Genomic DNA, 16,313 nt, shown 5'->3' on the forward strand with positions numbered 1-16,313 from the left:
TTTTTACCGCACTCCTCTGCCGCCTTTCTTTACCGCGCTCTGCCTTGCCTTTCTTGACCACGCTCCGCCTTGCCTTTCTTGACCACGCTCCGCCTTGCCTTTCTTGACCGCGCTCCACTGCCGCCTTTTTTTACCGCGCTCCTCTGCCGCCTTTCTTGACCGCGCTCCGCTGCCGCCTTTCCTTTCTTTACCGCGCTCCTCTGCTGCCTTGCCTTTCTTTACCGCACTCCACTGCCGCCTTTTTTTTACCGCGCTCCTCTGCCGCCTTTCTTGACCGCGCTCCGCTGCTGCCTTGCCTTTCTCTACCGTGCTCCTCTGCTGCCTTGCCTTTCTCTACCGTGCTCCTCTGCTGCCTTGCCTTTCTCTACCGTGCTCCACTGCTGCCTTGCCTTTCTCTACCGTGCTCCTCTGCTGCCTTGCCTTTCTCTACCGTGCTCCACTGCTGCCTTGCCTTTCTCTACCGTGCTCCTCTGCTGCCTTGCCTTTCTCTACCGTGCTCCTCTGCTGCCTTGCCTTTCTCTACCGTGCTCCACTGCTGCCTTGCCTTTCTCTACCGTGCTCCTCTGCTGCCTTGCCTTTCTCTACCGTGCTCCACTGCTGCCTTGCCTTTCTCTACCGTGCTCCTCTGCTGCCTTGCCTTTCTCTACCGTGCTCCACTGCTGCCTTGCCTTTCTCTACCGTGCTCCTCTGCTGCCTTGCCTTTCTCTACCGTGCTCCACTGCTGCCTTGCCTTTCTCTACCGTGCTCCACTGCTGCCTTGCCTTTCTCTACCGTGCTCCTCTGCTGCCTTGCCTTTCTTTACCGCGCTCCTCCGCTGCCTTTCTTTACCGCACCCTACTGTGGTTCTTTACTGCATTTCTTTACTGGAACCATAAAAAAGTGATCGAGACATCCTGTTTGTTTACGTCATCATCACACCGGTCAGACTGAATCAGGTTTCGTCTCCTACCTTTGCCGATGACCAGGCCACACTTGTCAGCAGGGATGGTGTAGGTCACTTCCTGTAGGGGACCAGGAGAGCCCATAGTCCAATCACCACGACCTCTGACCCTCCCGCTCCGCAGGGACGAGCCGAAACCGTCACGCTCCTACGAAGACGAACACACAACATTAGGAAGAGTCCTGAGAACGCCGTCACAGCTCACCTGTCTATGCCGAGTGTTACCTGAGCGGTCTGGATGAGCTCATTGATGAGGTGGACAGCGTGCTGACAGCGGTCTGGCTGACCCATCACCATGGCAACACGCTCTGGACTGATGCCATCATCTGGAGGACACACAGAGAGGTCAGAGGTCAAAAGGTGGTCGGGTCAACAATGCTCAATCTGGATCATACTGTCACAAATGGACTGGTTTAATCTGGATTATACTGTTAACAGACTAGTTTGAACTGGATTATACTGATGTTAACAGACCAGTTTGAACTGGATTATACTGATGTTAACAGACCAGTTTAAACTGGATTATACTGATGTTAATAGACTAGTTTAAACTGGATTATATTGATGTTAACAGACCAGTTTGAACTGGATTATACTGATGTTAACAGAACAGTTTGAACTGGATTATACTGATGTTAATAGACTAGTTTAAACTGGATTATACTGGTGTAAACAGACCAGTTTGAACTGGATTATACTGATGTTAACAGACCAGTTTGAACTGGATTATACTGATGTTAATAGACTAGTTTAAACTGGATTATACTGTTGTTAACAGACTAGTTTGAACTGGATTATACTGATGTTAACAGACCAGTTTAAACTGGATTATACTGATGTTAATAGACTAGTTTAGACTGGATTATATTGATGTTAACAGACCAGTTTGAACTGGATTATACTGATGTTAACAGAACAGTTTGAACTGGATTATACTGATGTTAATAGACTAGTTTAAACTGGATTATACTGGTGTAAACAGACCAGTTTGAACTGGATTATACTGATGTTAACAGACCAGTTTGAACTGGATTATACTGATGTTAATAGACCAGTTTAAACTGGATTATACTGATGTTAATAGACTAGTTTAAACTGGATTATATTGATGTTAACAGACCAGTTTGAACTGGATTATACTGATGTTAACAGAACAGTTTGAACTGGATTATACTGATGTTAATAGACTAGTTTAAACTGGATTATACTGGTGTAAACAGACCAGTTTGAACTGGATTATACTGATGTTAACAGACCAGTTTGAACTGGATTATACTGATGTTAATAGACTAGTTTAAACTGGATTATACTGTTGTTAACAGACTAGTTTGAACTGGATTATACTGATGTTAACAGACCAGTTTGAACTGGATTATACTGATGTTAACAGACCAGTTTGAACTGGATTATACTGATGTTAATAGACTAGTTTAAACTGGATTATACTGGTGTAAACAGACCAGTTTGAACTGGATTATACTGATGTTAACAGACCAGTTTGAACTGGATTATACTGATGTTAATAGACTAGTTTAAACTGGATTATACTGGTGTAAACAGACCAGTTTGAACTGGATTATACTGATGTTAACAGACCAGTTTAAACTGGATTATACTGATGTTAATAGACTAGTTTAAACTGGATTATACTGATGTTAACCGACCAGTTTGAACTGGATTATACTGATGTTAACAGACCAGTTTGAACTGGATTATACTGATGTTAATAGACTAGTTTAAACTGGATTATACTGATGTTAACAGACTAGTTTGAACTGGATTATACTGATGTTAACAGACCAGTTTGAACTGGATTATACTGATGTTAATAGACTAGTTTAAACTGGATTATACTGGTGTAAACAGACCAGTTTGAACTGGATTATACTGATGTTAATAGACCAGTTTAAACTGGATTATACTGATGTTAATAGACTAGTTTAAACTGGATTATACTGGTGTAAACAGACCAGTTTGAACTGGATTATACTGATGTTAATAGACCAGTTTAAACTGGATTATACTGGTGTAAACAGACCTGCTTTAAACTGGATTCGGACTCCTGCATCATTCTGGATCTTCTTGATCATTTCTCCGTTCCTGCCGATCACGATGCCGACGGCGAACCTGGGGACTGGGACCTGCAGAGAGACGGACTAGACATGAATGTACCTTTTAAATAGTGATTCAAACGGACGCTCAAACATGCTAGCTGCTAACAAATGCTAACAGTGTGCGTTTATTTGTGCGTTTCGTACGTCCAGGTTGGTTCCTCCCAGGCGGGCGCTGAAGTCGTTGCGTCCTGACCTGAAGTCTCCGTCCTTCTCCCGGATCACCTCCAACACCAACTCCCTCGCTGCCTGAAGCACCAGAAGAGAGAAACAGTTCAGATGTTTAAAATACTTCAGCTAATGTTAAATATCTTTTATCTGCATTTCTTTACGGCACTCCACTGCGTTTCTTTACGGCACTCTACTACGTTTCTTCACCGCACTCTACTGCGTTTCTTCACCGCACTCTACTGCGTTTCTTCACCGCACTCTACTGCGTTTCTTCACCGCACTCTACTGCGTTTCTTCACCGCACTCTACTGCGTTTCTTTACGGCACTCTACTGCGTTTCTTTACGGCACTCTACTGCGTTTCTTTACGGCACTCTACTGCGTTTCTTTACGGCACACCGCTGCGTTTCTTTACGGCACACCGCTGCGTTTCTTTACGGCACACCGCTGCGTTTCTTTACGGCACACCGCTGCGTTTCTTTACGGCACACCGCTGTGTTTCTTTACGGCATACTAGTGCGTTTCTTTACGGCACACCGCTGCGTTTCTTTACAGCACACCGCTGTGTTTCTTTACGGCATACTAGTGCGTTTCTTTACGGCACACCGCTGCATTTCTTGGTTCCGCTGAGTACCAACGGTTGTTTTTACCTGCACTTTGTACGGGTCTCCAGAGATGCGGAGAGGTTTGTCGGCTCCTGTCGGCATCGGACCGTCCTGGATCATCATCATCTTGACCCCGGCTCGCTCCTGATACAACGACAACGACATCAACAACAACACCATCAACATACATCAGAGGTCTTAAAGAGACAGACGCCTCCGTAGTCTGTAGCTGTCAATCACTCTACCTGCAGCTGTTTGATGGTGTCTCCACCTCGGCCAATCACCAGTCCCACCTTACTGGCCGGGATCAGCATCTCCTGCACGGAGGCTCCGCCTTCACCGTCGCCGTGGAAACCCGGACCGTTTCTACAGCGATCCACGATCTGGACCAGCAGACGCTTCGCCTGCCTGGAAACACAGAGAGAGAGAGAGAGACAGAGAGAGACAGAGAGGTGGTGAGCAGCAGGTGGAGGTGAACAGGTGATGTCATCAGAGCAGGTGAAAGAGGATGTTTAAACTCACTCGATGCTCTCTGGAGTTCCAGTCAGGGAACATGGTCGCTCCATCAGACCGCCGCTGTCTGCACACACACACATGCACACACACACACACATGAGCTTGATTTACATGCTCAGCACACAGACAAATCTCCCTTTAATGAACGCCTCCAGACGAGAGACCAACATGTCTGCAGTCAGTCAGACTCACCAGCAGCAATCTGGATCTTGCAGCCGGACTCCAACTGGATCCTGGTGATCTGTTCACCTCCTCTTCCAATAACTGGAGGACGAGAGGAGAGATCAGTGTTAGTATCTTTACGTCAGGTAGAAATGATCCTAGTCAAGCAGAAGGTTCTGGATCAGGTTAAAGGTTCTAGGTCGGGTTAAGAAAGATCAGCTGAAAGGTTCAAGATGGTTCTGAAAGAAAGATTCAGGTTCAGGTTAGAGGTTAGTGGGACGTCGTGTGGAATGGTCTTTAAGCTGGGTGAAAAGGTTCTACATCATGTGGGAGGATTTAAGGTCAGTTAAAAGGTTCTAGCTGAAGAGAGAAAAGGTTCTAGCTCAGGTAAAGGTTCTAGCTCAAGTTAAAGGTTCTAGCTCAAGTTAAAGGTTCTAGCTCAGGTAAAGGTTCTAGCTCAGGTAAAAGTTCTAGCTCAGATAAAGGTTCTAGCTCAGGTAAAGGTTCTAGCTCAAGTTAAAGGTTCTAGCTCAGGTAAAGGTTCTAGCTCAGGTAAAGGTTCTAGCTCAGGTAAAAGTTCTAGCTCAGATAAAGGTTCTAGCTTAGGTAAAGGTTCTAGCTCAGGTTAAAGGTTCTAGCTCAGGTAAAGGTTCTAGCTCAGGTAAAGGTTCTAGCTCAAGTTAAAGGTTCTAGTTCAGGTAAAGGTTCTAGCTCAGGTAAAGGTTTTAGCTCAAGTAAAGGTTCTAGCTCAGGTAAAGGTTCTAGCTCAGGTAAAGGTTTTAGCTCAAGTAAAGGTTCTAGCTCAGGTAAAGGTTCTAGCTCAGGTAAAGGTTCTAGTTCAGGTAAAGGTTCTAGCTCAGGTAAAGGTTTTAGCTCAAGTAAAGGTTCTAGCTCAGGTAAAGGTTCTAGCTCAGGTAAAGGTTCTAGCTCATGTAAAGGTTCTAGCTCATGTAAAGGTTCTAGCTCAGGTAAAGGTTCTAGCTCATGTAAAGGTTCTAGCTCATGTAAAGGTTCTAGCTCAGGTAAAGGTTCTAGCTCAGGTAAAGGTTCTAGCTCAGGTAAAGGTTCTAGCTCAAGTTAAAGGTTCCAGCTCAGGTAAAGGTTCTAGCTCAGGTAAAGGTCAGCTTAAAAGGTGTGATGGAAGGTTCCAGGTCTGGTGCAAACATTTCAGATTTAAATGAAAAGGGTTCTGGCTCAGGTTAAAGGATCTAGGTCAAGTGAAAAGGTTCTAAGTGAGATGTAAAGGTTACATGTGACATGTTGGTTCTAGCTCAGCAGAGAAGGCTCTAGTTTAGGATGAAGAGTCTCAATGAAAAGGTTCTTTATTGGGTAAAAATGTTTCACCTCGAGGGAAAACGTTCTAGCTCAGATGAGGAAAGGCTCCCAGTGAACTGACGAGGTTCTAGCTCAGGTTAACAAAATAAAGGTTACGTGCAAGGTTCTAAGGCCGGTTAAAGGTTCTAGCACAGCTGGTAAAGAAAGATTCAGGCTCAGGTTAAAGGTTAGTGGGACGTCAGGTGGAATGGTCTATGTTAGGTGAAAAGGTTCTACATCATGTGAGATGATTTTAGGTCAGATAAAAGGTTCTAGCTCATGTTAAAGGTTCTAGTTTAAGAAAGGCTCCTGGTGAACTGACAAGGTTCTAGCTGTAGGATAGGTGCAAGGTTCTAAGGCAGGTTAAAGGTAACAGCGTTAGAACAGGTGGAACGGTTCTACGTCAGGTTCTGGATTAAATACAAAAGAACTGTAAGGTGGTGATCAGCTGACTGGACAACTAGAATCTGATTGGAGGACGGAGCCTTCAGAGCGCTGAGCAGCAGGAAGCACGGAGAGGTCAGAGGTCATACTCACTGAAGCCGACCATCCTGTCGGGGACCTTGTAATCCTCTGTGAGTACTCTGCTGTAACACACACACACACACACACACACATTAACATCCTGGTCACACAGTGTGTGATGATGATGATGATGATGATGATGATGAAGCTGATGCAGACTGTAGGAGAACAGATCTATAAACACTTATCTACGGTTTCACCCCGACACCGACTCTCTGATGTCTATTTGCAAACAGGAATATGAATCTGAACACGGGTCATTATGTGAAGATCATTATCACCCTGCTGAGGGATCAATACGTACCTCTGGTGCCCCATGGCTGCTAGCTGGTTACCTACTGGGAGACGGAGACGGAGACGGAGACGGAGACAGAGACAGAGACACACATTAGACATGATGCATTCATCTCCTCCAGTAGAACAGCTGCTGGTACTTAAACCAGTCAGAACCAGGCTGGTGTTACTTTATATTACCGTCAATAAACACCATCAAAACACCAACAACCAGTCAGTCCGTCTCTCAACACCTCTCTGTTCATGTCTGATACTCACCTCCGTCCTCTCCTGGTCGTTTCTGGCCGGGGTAGTACAGCGAGGGCTCCACGCTACCTGAGGAGCTGTTGAGGTGAGACATGGCTTCTCCACCCATCTTACCCACCATCTGACCGACAGAGAGAAACACCTGGATGTTAGCTAACAGGTGAGCAGCTCAGTGCTAACAGGTGAGCAGCTCAGTGCTAACAGGTGAGCACCTCAGTGCTAACAGGTGAGCAGCTCAGTGCTAACAGGTGTTAGAACAGGTGAGCAGCTCAGTGCTAACAGGTGTTAGAACAGGTGAGCAGCTCAGTGCTAACAGGTGTTAGAACAGGTGAGCAGCTCAGTGCTAACAGATGTTAGAACAGGTGAGCAGCTCAGTGCTAACAGGTGAGCAGCTTAGTGCTAACAGGTGAGCAGCTCAGTGCTAACAGGTGTTAGAACAGGTGAGCAGCTCAGTGCTAACAGGTGTTAGAACAGGTGAGCAGCTCAGTGCTAACAGATGTTAGAACAGGTGAGCAGCTCAGTGCTAACAGATGTTAGAACAGGTGAGCAGCTCAGTGCTAACAGGTGAGCAGCTTAGTGCTAACAGGTGAGCAGCTCAGTGCTAACATAATGATCTGGTAGCAACAGAGCAAACAGGAGGTCTGCAGTGTGATCGCTGTGTTTGACGTCTTTAAAACACCAGCAGCCAATCACAGCTCTTGTTGTCTGTACATGGTATCTCCATCGACGCCGTGGCACCAAAGTGTGGTTGCATCTGGGAGGAGGGAACGTCGTAGCCTACGGCGAGCATGCAGCCGTTGCAGTTACACTGTAACCTCTTAACGCAGAAGTATAAATCCAGCGTTAATAACATGTTAACGTAAAATCATTTCAACGACACTGATGACTTCTTTAACATATTGACGCAATCGATTTTTTGGAGATCGTAGCGGGCTCAGTTTTAAAACTATAAAACCTGATGAATCCATCGGTACCAACCAGGTCATACTACTACTACTACTACTACTGGTATCATAGTAAACTACAGAACCTGATGAATCCATCGGTACCAACCAGGTCAGACTAGCTGGTCATGAAGGAGGTTAAATAACGCTCCAAACTGACACTAAATGTTGGAGAGGAAAAACTGTCATATCCATGTTCAAAGGGGTCCCTTGACCTCTGACCTCCAGATCAGTGAATGTAAATGGGTTCTATGGGTACCCACGAGTCTCCCCTTTACAGACATGCCCACTTTATGATCATCACATGCAGTTTGGGGCAAGTCATAGTCAAGTCAGCACACTGACACACTGACAGCTGTTGTTGCCTGTTGGGCTGCAGTTTGACATGTTCTGATTGGAGCATATTGTTTTATGCTAAATGCCTGAAAGTACCTGTGAGGGTTTCTGGACAATATTTGTCATTGATCTGTGTTGTTAATTGATTTACAATAATAAATATATAAATACATTTAAATAAAGCAGCATATTTGTCCACTCCCATGTTGATAAGAGGATTAAATACTTGACAGATCTCCCTTTAAGGTTCATTATGAACAGATAAAACATGTGTGATTAATCTACTGGTTTCAGCCACAAATACATCCGCTGAGTCTACAGCTCATTCACAGCTATTAGCTTCCAGCTGCTAGCTGACCTCACCTTGACAACACAATGCAACATACTGCCAACACACGCACGCACGCACACACACGCGCACACACACGCACACGCACACACACACACACACACACACACACACACACACACAGGTAACCTTGAGCGTCGTCATGATAAAGGGAAGAAGAGAAAAGAGCAGCAGATTCCTCCGCTCTGCACTCTGTACGACATGAATCACTGACACACCTGTTCACACCTCTACACCTGTACACGTGATTATTCCAGCAGTGGGACTGATACATTAAATACTCAGTATGACGTTCTGCCATATTTAAATTAGCAGGTAGATCCTCTGCATCAAACCAAGTGCTTCATATTTCTCCATAAACTACCAACAAAAGACAATAATCAGTTCACCTGCTTCAGATTACAGACGACCATCCAACAGCTACATGTGAGGCTTGTTTACAACCTGTTAGTGTTAGCTTGTTGACCATTAGCCAGTAAATTTCAACCAATATTCCCATCTCACCTACATTATTTGTACAAAACTAAATCATGAACGTGCACGCGGAGCTCGCCGAGGCGTGCACTGCTACGTCCTGCTAAACCAAGCCAATCCAGGTGAAATACCACGTTGTGAAATCTGCCTCCTCAAAAGCTGAGCGGCTCAGAGGAGCGTCCGTCGTCCCACTAAGGAGGGACGGGTACCAAACCCGGTACTAAAGAGCCCCGGGGCGAAGGTTCTCAAGGCTGCAGTATCGATAAGCTCCAACGTTAACGTTAATATAATATATAGTATATATAGGACAAAATAAAGCAGTCTTAATGTTTTTCATTTGTTTCATTTTTTCTCTTAAAAAACAACAAAAACAACCGTTTACGTACCGGACGGATGAGCAGTACTGGTAAGAGTAGTAGTACCGTTAAAATGTTAATGCAGGGATGCACCGATACCGATATAATACCACTCACCACTAAGTATTTATAACACACGTAGCAATGAACTAAAAAGGTTTATTTCTATTAAAAAAAGGCAAAACGTCGGTTTGGTCTGTGGACCAGTGATCTGTGTCTGTCCAAACCACGGCTAGCCTAGCGTGAGGTCAGACGTGTTGGTTGTCTGTCTGCAGTGATCTGATTCCAACATGCCGCCTCCTAAAGATCCATAGAAACCGTAGTTAGCTTGCTCAGACTCAGTTCACTGTGAGTTAACACAAAGTACAAGATTAACTAAATCACACCGAGTCGGCCCAGATTCCAAAGTGTTGGTAGGAGCCAAGCTAGCTGTTTCCCCCTGCTTCCAGTCTTTATGCTAAGCTAGGCTAACCAGACATGAGACTGATATCCACGGGGCCGTAGTGTGAATGGATCTGGTGACAGAGCGGAGCTACCAACGCACAACAAAAACATATAAACAACCTTCGCTGTGACGTCATCCAGCAAGACACCGCTTTGGCCGAACACATGCATGCAGGCGCACACGATGGTGGATCACTCTGTAACGTGGACGCTGTGTTCCTAACATTTATCATGGTGACAAAAGATGAAATTACTGCAGCTGTGATAACTTATAAATCCTGTACAGAAGTATTATTACGTCGTGATGAGGTCACGGTGTTAGCTGGAGGCTAACCAAAGGAAAGACTGGAGGCTAACGCTAGCAGTGGGCTAACATTAGCTGGAGGCTAACCAAAGGAAAGACTGGAGGCTAACGCTAGCAGTGGGCTAACATTAGCTGGAGGCTAACCAAAGGAAAGACTGGAGGCTAACGCTAGCAGTGGGCTAACATTAGTTGGAGGCTAACCAAAGGAAAGACTGGAGGCTAACGCTAGCAGTGAGCTAACATTAGCTGGAGGCTAACCAAAGGAAAGACTGGAGGCTAACGCTAGCAGTGAGCTAACGTTAGCTGGAGGCTAACGCTAGACGTGGGCTAACATTAGCTGGAGGCTAACGCTAGCAGTGGACTAACAGTAGCTGGAGGCTAACGCTAGCAGTGGGCTAACAGTAGCTGGAGGCTAACGCTAGACGTGGGCTAACAGTAGCTGGAGGTTAACGCTAGCAGTGGGCTAACATTAGCTGGAGGCTAACGCTAGCAGTGGGCTAACATTAGCTGGAGGCTAACGCTAGCAGTGGGCTAACAGTAGCTGGAGGCTAACGCTAGCAGTGGGCTAACAGTAGCTGGAGGCTAACGCTAGCAGTGGGCTAAAGCTCCACATCTAAATGTCCTCTGTGTTGTTGTCTGAATCCAGATCTCAGACATTAGAGATGAGTAACTGTGATTTGAGGCTCTAGAGCTACAATATCAGAGAAGCGTTTCAGAGACGGAGAGGAAATGATGCTAATATTTAGCCTTCTGCTAACAGCAGCTAACGTGAGCCGTTAGCTGCTGTTAGCAGAAGGCTAAACTATTAGCAACCCTTTCTCTCTGTCTCTGAAACGCTTCTCTAATATTGTCCGTCTCTCTTTGTGACTGACTTTACTGAAGGATAGTTAACTAGAGACATCCACAGATTTATACGCCCTCAGTTTATCTTTACAGCGCTGCCGTTGGCCTCCAGCCCGTTGGCCTCCAGCCCGCTGGTCACCGGCCCGCTGGTCGGACGCAAGGCTACTTAGCTAGCTTAGCTTGCTAATACCACCATGCTACAGGAAATTAATCCAACAGAGGACAGCGCCGGGTCACGGTCCCTCTGCCTCACTCCTCGCCGCCAGGAGACGACTTCAGCCATTGTTAAAAAAAACAAGACAACAATACTTGCCAGCCAGCGTTAGTTAGTCAGCGTTAGCTAGCCAGCGTTAGTTAGTCAGCGTTAGCCAGCCAGCGTTAGTTAGTCAGCGTTAGTTAGTCAGCGTTAGTTAGTAAGCGTTAGCTAGCCAGCGTTAGCCAGCCAGCGTTAGCCAGCCAGCGTTAGTTAGTCAGCGTTAGCTAGCCAGCGTTAGTTAGTCAGCGTTAGCCAGCCAGCGTTAGTTAGTCAGCGTTAGCTAGCCAGCGTTAGTTAGTCAGCGTTAGCCAGCCAGCGTTAGCCAGCCAGCGTTAGTTAGTCACGTTAGCTAGCCAGCGTTAGTTAGTCAGCGTTAGCCAGCCAGCGTTAGTTAGTCAGCGTTAGCTAGCTAGTGTTAGTTAGTCAGCGTTAGCCAGCCAGCGTTAGCCAGCCAGCGTTAGTTAGTCAGCGTTAGCTAGCCAGCGTTAGTTAGTCAGCGTTAGCCAGCCAGCGTTAGCCAGCCAGCGTTAGTTAGTCAGCGTTAGCCAGCCAGCGTTAGCCAGCCAGCATTAGCCAGTCAGCGTTAGCCAGCCAGCGTTAGTTAGTCAGCGTTAGCTAGCCAGCGTTAGCTAGTCAGCGTTAGCCAGCCAGCGTTAGCCAGCCAGCGTTAGCCAGTCAGCGTTAGCCAGCCAGCGTTAGTTAGTCAGCGTTAGCTAGCCAGCGTTAGTTAGTCAGCGTTAGCCAGCCAGCGTTAGCCAGTCAGCGTTAGCCAGTCAGCGTTAGCCAGCCAGCGTTAGCCAGCCAGCGTTAGCCAGCCAGCGTTAGCCAGCCAGCGTTAGCCAGTCAGCGTTAGCCAGCCAGCGTTAGCCAGCCAGCGTTAGCCAGCCAGCGTTAGCCAGTCAGCGTTAGCCAGTCAGCGTTAGCCAGCCAGCGTTAGCCAGCCAGCGTTAGCCAGTCAGCGTTAGCCAGTCAGCGTTAGTTAGTCAGCGTTAGCTAGCCAGCGTTAGTTAGTCAGCGTTAGCTAGCCAGCGTTAGTTAGTCAGCGTTAGCCAGCCAGCGTTAGCCAGCCAGCGTTAGCCAGTCAGCGTTAGCCAGCCAGCGTTAGCTAGTCAGCGTTAGCTAGCCAGCGTTAGCTAGCCAGCGTTAGCTAGTCAGCGTTAGCTAACGTGTTAAGAGAATTATTGTGCCTCCACTTAACGCTCCGTCCAGTAAACACGTCACCATGACTACTAACAGGAAGGGGCCATCTTGGACCTGGTCGGACTGGCCGGTAACCCTCTGCTAGTGAACGGGGGATGAAAAGCACTATAACGTCTACATTTATCAACCGATTTCAACCAGTCGTTATTATATTAAAACGTTTATGATCTACGAGGAGTAACGTTAAGTTAACGTTAAGTTAACGTTACGACTTTTGTTTCTTATCCCAAAGATTTTGGTGAAGAACTGTTAAATACGTTAACGTCACTGCGTCCGGTTCCTGGATCAGCGGTCTGTCCTTCCATACGGTGGATTCAATCAATTATTAGGTCGTTATTATAAACTAGGGGTGCAACGATACTGTGCTCATGTACTCGTACTTGCAAAACGGCTCCGATACAACGGCACCGATACCACCGATACCACTTTACGGCGGTGCGTGCGCCCGACCCCGCTGGGCCGGGATCCCACTTCAGCCGGCGCCGGCCCTCACTTTCATTGCGCCACGGGGTTTTGCTTGCACCCTCTGTCTCGCGTGTGGTGGGTTGCCGACATCGCTGCAGACCCCTAGCGCCTTTACGTGGGCCGAGCTCCGACCTGGCGGCCCGACGCGGTCCGGGCGTACTGAGGTCGACTGTCGCACCGGGCGTAACGAGACCTTTGACCATGGCGCGGAGCGCTGTAAAGCTGCGGCCGCGAGCCACCTTCGCCCCGAGCCTTTCCAAGCCGACCTAGAGCCAGTGGCGGCGCACCACCTTGTATGTGGGACTCCCCAGCCTGCCATGTGTCGCTCACACCCTCCAGCTGGCTGTTAACGAGGGTCTTTAGGCACAGAGAAGTACTCGTATCGGTACTCGGTATCGGAGAGTACCCAAATGTAAGTACTGGTACTCGGTCTGATATAAAGTGGTATCGGTGCATCCCTGTTATAAACTAGCACTATCACATGCTGAAAACATTTTTACTGAATTTATTTAGAGATTTTACAAAGTGAAAGTCCCTAGAAGTGGATGATTCTACTTCCCTTCATGGTCTAGTGGTAAAAAAGTTAACAAATCACAATATCGAATCACAATACTTAAAAATCACAATACATATGGAACCGGCCCCCAGGTATGGTGATCGTATCGGGTCAGGAGATGAGAACTAGCGCCTGAACGCACCATCAGTCTGTTAAACTCTCTGCAGGAGTTTAGCTGATAAACCTTCAGATGTGTCTCAAACTGGACTTCCTGGATTGTGTTTCCTGTCTCACCTCCTGTACCTGAAGACCAACACCTTGAACTCTCCCTTTCATAATAATAATAATAATAATAATAATAATAATAATAAACTCAAACACATTAATAATCAGGAGGCTAAGCTAGCTGGTGGAACTTCACATGAGCAGCTGGACGTCACACAGATATCAGGACATATTATATTATAACACCTCAAACAGAGTCAAAACAGCTGCATGCAGACAGGAACCAGCTGATCAGAGAGTTAACCTGTCTGTCTGTGTGTCTGTCTGCCTGTCTGTCTATAGGCAGCAGACACACCTCCAGCAGGCTGTATATGGCTGTGAGGTTGTTGCATAACGCAGCCTAGTTTCTAACTTACAGTAAACAGCGGCCTTTAAGGGAGGGGGGGGGTTAACAGTCAGAACTATGACCCAGAGTCAGAACCAGTCAGAACTATGACCCAGAGTCAGAACCAGAGTCAGAACCAGTCAGAACTATGAACCAGAGTCAGAACCAGTCAGAACTATGACCCAGAGTCAGAACCAGTCAGAACTATGACCCAGAGTCAGAACCAGAGTCAGAACCAGTCAGAACTATGACCCAGAGTCAGAACCAGAGTCAGAACCAGTCAGAACTATGAACCAGAGTCAGAACCAGTCAGAACTATGACCCAGAGTCAGAACCAGTCAGAACTATGACCCAGAGTCAGAACCAGAGTCAGAACCAGTCAGAACTATGACCCAGAGTCAGAACCAGAGTCAGAACCAGTCAGAACTATGAACCAGAGTCAGAACCAGTCAGAACTATGACCCAGAGTCAGACCCAGAGTCAGAACCAGTCAGAACTATGAACCAGAGTCAGAACCAGAGTCAGAACCAGTCAGAACTATGAACCAGAGTCAGAACCAGAGTCAGAACCAGTCAGAACTATGACCCAGAGTCAGAACCAGAGTCAGAACCAGTCAGAACTATGAACCAGAGTCAGAACCAGTCAGAACTATGACCCAGAGTCAGAACCAGAGTCAGAACCAGTCAGAACTATGAACCAGAGTCAGAACCAGTCAGAACTATGACCCAGAGTCAGAACCAGAGTCAGAACCAGTCAGAACTATGAACCAGAGTCAGAACCAGTCAGAACTATGACCCAGAGTCAGAACCAGTCAGAACTATGACCCAGAGTCAGAACTATGACCCAGAGTCAGAACCAGTCAGAACTATGAACCAGAGTCAGAACCAGAGTCAGAACCAGTCAGAACTATGAACCAGAGTCAGAACCAGAGTCAGAACTATGAACCAGAGTCAGAACCAGAGTCAGAACTATGAACCAGAGTCAGAACCAGTCAGAACTATGAACCAGAGTCAGAACCAGTCAGAACTATGAACCAGAGTCAGAACCAGTCAGAACTATGAACCAGAGTCAGAACCAGAGTCAGAACTATGAACCAGAGTCAGAACCAGAGTCAGAACTATGAACCAGAGTCAGAACCAGAGTCAGAACTATGAACCAGAGTCAGAACCAGAGTCAGAACTATGAACCAGAGTCAGAACCAGAGTCAGAACTATGAACCAGAGTCAGAACCAGAGTCAGAACTATGAACCAGAGTCAGATCCAGTCAGAACTATGATCCAGACTCAGAACCCCCCCAGGTCGGTGCTGCCCCCCCCTCCGGCCTGCTGGACCCGGTACAGCCCGGTAGAGCCCGGTACCGGTCGAGGACAGGGTGTCTCCACCGTGTCTCTGTCTCAACAGGTTGTCTCCTCTCAGTGACACGTGTGGCCAAACTTCTGTCCCCCCCCCCTCCCCCCCCCCGGTCCCACAGAGCTCCCCTCCGGCTGACAGCTCCACAAAGTCCCTCTAAACTACCTCCAGAACCGGATCAGAACCACACAAAGTCCTCCAGAACCGAACACAAAGTCCATTCCCCGCTGCTGCTCCGAGCTAGTTAGCCTGCTAGTCTGCTAGCATGCTAGCTGGTGGTAGCTCCAGAAGTTACAGGAGTTAGCTCAGAGTTAGCTCCGGAGTTAGCAGAGAGTTAGCTGCTCCGGAGCCGAGCCGAGCCCAGCCGGGAGAACCGGGGGAAAGTGCTTTGTCTCGGTGTAACCGGTCCGGTCCGGATGTGAGCGGAGCCGTGGAGCGGTGGTTACCTGCCGGGCTCTCTGGAGAACATCCGCCAGCCCGTCCGCCTTCAGCCCCGGCCCGCTGCCCGAGGCCTGTCCCTGCACCAGCTCCGCCATCATAGCGACTCTAGCTGCTAGCCGTTAGCTCCTAGCTGCTAACGGATTAGCTGCGCTGCTAACTGTGCTGAGGCTGCCCGCAGAGAGCGACTAGAGAGCGAGAGTTCTCACTCTGACCACGTTTACAGAGACCAAGAGGAAGTAGATCTCTGAAACTGGACTCACTGGTCACATAACACCTTTCATTATGAAGACTGAAACAAGATGTATTATGAAGAGCTGATTCATGTTTTATATTATTTTTATTTTTGTATTTGTTTTTTTTGGTGGGGTATTATTGTTTTGTATTATATTTTTTTATATTGTGTCTTTTATTTGTTGTTTTAATGTCTAATTTCAAGACTGACCCCCATATGAGAACTATGAGGACTTTAAGAATGTTAAACATGCACTATCTGCAACCACCTTAGACATAACCACTGGCACACTTTACACTAACTTTACACTATACATCCTATATACACTAA

The 16,313-nt window shown here is 47.2% G+C and overlaps 1 protein-coding gene and 1 long non-coding RNA gene across 15 annotated transcripts in view; one reads left to right on the forward strand and one right to left on the reverse strand.

Moving 5' to 3' along the window:
* LOC119484300 (far upstream element-binding protein 3-like) overlaps positions 1–15,939 on the reverse strand; it is a 25,916-nt gene extending 9,977 nt beyond the window's left edge. For 2 of the 13 annotated variants that reach the window (XM_037763023.1, XM_037763019.1), the window contains exons 1-12: positions 15,757–15,937; positions 6,896–7,004; positions 6,648–6,681; positions 6,356–6,405; positions 4,535–4,606; positions 4,349–4,406; positions 4,072–4,234; positions 3,872–3,970; positions 3,199–3,300; positions 2,979–3,081; positions 1,166–1,266; positions 950–1,088 (exon numbers count right to left, since the gene is read on the reverse strand). In XM_037763023.1, the coding sequence (XP_037618951.1) occupies positions 950–1,088; positions 1,166–1,266; positions 2,979–3,081; positions 3,199–3,300; positions 3,872–3,970; positions 4,072–4,234; positions 4,349–4,406; positions 4,535–4,606; positions 6,356–6,405; positions 6,648–6,681; positions 6,896–7,004; positions 15,757–15,849 (1,123 nt within the window). In that variant the 5' untranslated portion in view covers positions 15,850–15,937. Of the gene's footprint in view, positions 1–949; positions 1,089–1,165; positions 1,267–2,978; positions 3,097–3,198; positions 3,301–3,871; positions 3,971–4,071; positions 4,235–4,348; positions 4,407–4,534; positions 4,607–6,355; positions 6,406–6,647; positions 6,682–6,895; positions 7,005–9,459; positions 9,690–9,728; positions 9,894–15,756 lie in introns of those variants that run through there. The other 11 variants (XM_037763021.1, XM_037763015.1, XM_037763028.1 and 8 more) reach the window with 9 other exon arrangements.
* LOC119484301 lies at positions 7,021–7,490 on the forward strand. Of its 2 annotated transcripts, none has more exons than XR_005205952.1 (3): positions 7,021–7,165; positions 7,212–7,345; positions 7,392–7,490. It is a non-coding gene; the product is annotated as an uncharacterized LOC119484301 (long non-coding RNA). The 2 variants fall into 2 exon arrangements; XR_005205953.1 differs by having other exon boundaries at positions 7,426–7,489.
* Positions 15,940–16,313: the final 374 nt, after the last annotated feature.

Source organism: Sebastes umbrosus, unplaced genomic scaffold, assembly GCF_015220745.1.
Source record: "Sebastes umbrosus isolate fSebUmb1 unplaced genomic scaffold, fSebUmb1.pri scaffold_136_arrow_ctg1, whole genome shotgun sequence".
NCBI lineage: Eukaryota > Metazoa > Chordata > Actinopteri > Perciformes > Sebastidae > Sebastes > Sebastes umbrosus.